Source organism: Penaeus chinensis, chromosome 31, assembly GCF_019202785.1.
Source record: "Penaeus chinensis breed Huanghai No. 1 chromosome 31, ASM1920278v2, whole genome shotgun sequence".
NCBI classification, from domain to species: domain Eukaryota; kingdom Metazoa; phylum Arthropoda; class Malacostraca; order Decapoda; family Penaeidae; genus Penaeus; species Penaeus chinensis.
This window is the reverse complement of record NC_061849.1, coordinates 15,034,328-15,036,827: the sequence shown is the minus strand read 5'-3', so window position 1 is coordinate 15,036,827 and position 2,500 is coordinate 15,034,328. Positions and strand designations below refer to the sequence as shown.

The window sequence follows — 2,500 nt, the reverse complement described above, 5'->3', positions numbered from 1 at the left end:
ACTCTAAAACCTTTGTATGAAGCCACCTGTAGATAAACCTGCATATAAAATATGTATATAAAATATTACATAAATATATTATATAAAATCCTGTTTATGAGATATAGAATATATATAAAAACGTATACAATATATATATATATATATATATATATATATATATATATATATATATATATAACTTGTATATAAAACCTGTATATAAATTACATCTACCCTAAATTGTATATTAAGCCATTCTCTTCCAATTAGTATTTTGTCAATAGCACATTCACAACTACCTATAAATCTCTATACCCTCACTGACCTGCATCCCCCAAAACACCCTTATCCAACTCATATTCTACCTTAAAGAACAGACAACTACCTTAAATACCTTTACTTTTAAGACACCAAGAACCATAAAAAAAAAAAAAAAAAAAAAAAAACAGAAAAAACACGATCAGCATCACCCACGAAGCCCGGCAGTAACTTCACACCTCAGTCACGACCGTCGACTCGTACTGCGTGAAGTTGAAGTCGCGAGAATAGCACGAAAGAGTCTCATTGGAGTCTCCGGAAACGACCGCCTTGTCCGCCAGGGTCGCCTCGTAGCCAAGCTCGGCCGCGAGGGTGTAGTTGTAGTCGTACATCAGGCAGCTTTCATAGCCGGGTTTGTTTGTCCTGAAGTAGAAAGATTGATTTGTGATTCGCTGTTAGAATAAAGAAAATGGATGATTGTGATGATTATGATATTAATTGATAATAAATTGCAATATAATGATGACAATGATAATGATAATAACAATAATGATAATAATAATAATAATGATAATAATAATAATAATAATGATATAAATGATAATAATGATATCAATAACAAAACTATTGGTAATGATGATAACAACAACAATAACAACAACATTAATAATGATGATAATGATGATAATGACGATGATGATGAGGAAAATAATAATGATAATGATGATGATGATGAAGATAATGATAATGATAATGATAATGATAATGATAATGGTAATGATAATGATAATGATAATGATAATGATAATGATAATGATGGTGATGATGATGATAAGAATATCAAACATAACAAATTATTATAATAATAGTGATGAAAGTGAGGCTAATGATGATAATAACAGTAATAATAATACTGAGAATGATATTACATTAACACCGATATGGACGCGTGGGAAACTTTAAACATGACAGCATTCTAAACACAGCATCACATTGGTTATCTGGCTTAGTTGGGAAAAAGGGAAAGATCAGTGCAGGAAGACAGAAGCTCATTAGAATTTCCCAGCTACGGATTCTGCTGCCTCGATGTGCGATCAAGAGAGTCCGGTCGTATTTAAGAAGCAGGTTCAAGAGACTTTTTTAATTTTTTTATCTGTTGATATATTGGTGATGATAGATATAGATCAGTACAGGTTCTGCTTCAGGCTGCCCGTTAGTATTAGATTTTGACAGAGGTAATACGGGAAAGGAAGAGAGTAAAATGTGTAGAAGCAACGTATTATTTGGCCTCTTCCTGGAGGAGGATACATAGATAGGTTGGTCAGTCCGTCGTTGTGGTTGAGGAGAGTCTTTAAACAGTCTGTTCTTACATCAGTTGATGGTTAGAGATTTCTGAATTCAGAGGGTCTAATTGTTCCTAACGTAGGACATCTCTTGAGGTAGTATAGTAGTTTATTAGGACTTCACAGTGTTGGCAAATTCCAACTTCTTTATTCCTTTCCGAGTGGACACAGGTCATGCACTATGTTATGCACTTAAGAAACTAGACACACCTGGGCGGAATGGCCAGACTCAGGACCTGGTGCTGGGTCCAGTTGGCGTCGAGCAGCGGCTGCACCTTGCACCAGTGCTCGGGCGTGGCTCCGAGGAACTCGTAGCTGAGCGTCTGTAGCGGCGACATGAAGGTACCTGCAAGAGAAACCCCGCCAGGAATTAGGAGCCTTGTCAGGATTGTCATATCTGCTCATTAAGGCAGCAGGAAAGACTTTAAAATAATGCAGCTGCGGGACAAATCTACGAAACGTGTTCTCCAAGCGACGCACTCACAGCAGCAGCCCAGGACAAGGACAGTCACGTTCCAGCGACCGCCGGTGCCTGCGAGCTCCATCAGGTCGTCCACGCTCTCCGCCTTCGCTCTCCTCGTGACTTCGGCCTTGCCTTCGTCACGGGGGCGGCGCTCCTCGTCGCGGCCGCCGATCGCGTCTGGGGCTCGCGCACATGCTGCTCGGCTACGGTCTTCCATAGCTTTATGAAAGGATCATGAATATATAAATAAATGAACTTTGAAGGGAACATCAGAACATTTTCCTAATACCTGCAAAACTGACTTTCGATACAAGTGTGTGTGTGTGTATATGTATATGTATATATATATATATATATATATATATATATATATATATATATATATATATATGTATGTGTGTGTGTGTGCGCGCACACACACACACACACACACACACACACACACACACATACA

The 2,500-nt window shown here is 38.0% G+C and overlaps 1 protein-coding gene across 1 annotated transcript in view; it reads right to left on the bottom strand.

The window, feature by feature from the left end:
* LOC125042057 (solute carrier family 22 member 7-like) overlaps positions 1 to 2,500 on the bottom strand; it is a 7,292-nt gene that overhangs the window by 4,462 nt on the left and 330 nt on the right. The window contains exons 2-4 of the mRNA XM_047637520.1: positions 2,068 to 2,265; positions 1,794 to 1,929; positions 480 to 663 (exon numbers count right to left, since the gene is read on the bottom strand). Coding sequence (XP_047493476.1) covers positions 480 to 663; positions 1,794 to 1,929; positions 2,068 to 2,265 — 518 coding nt within the window. The remainder of the gene's footprint in view (positions 1 to 479; positions 664 to 1,793; positions 1,930 to 2,067; positions 2,266 to 2,500) is intronic.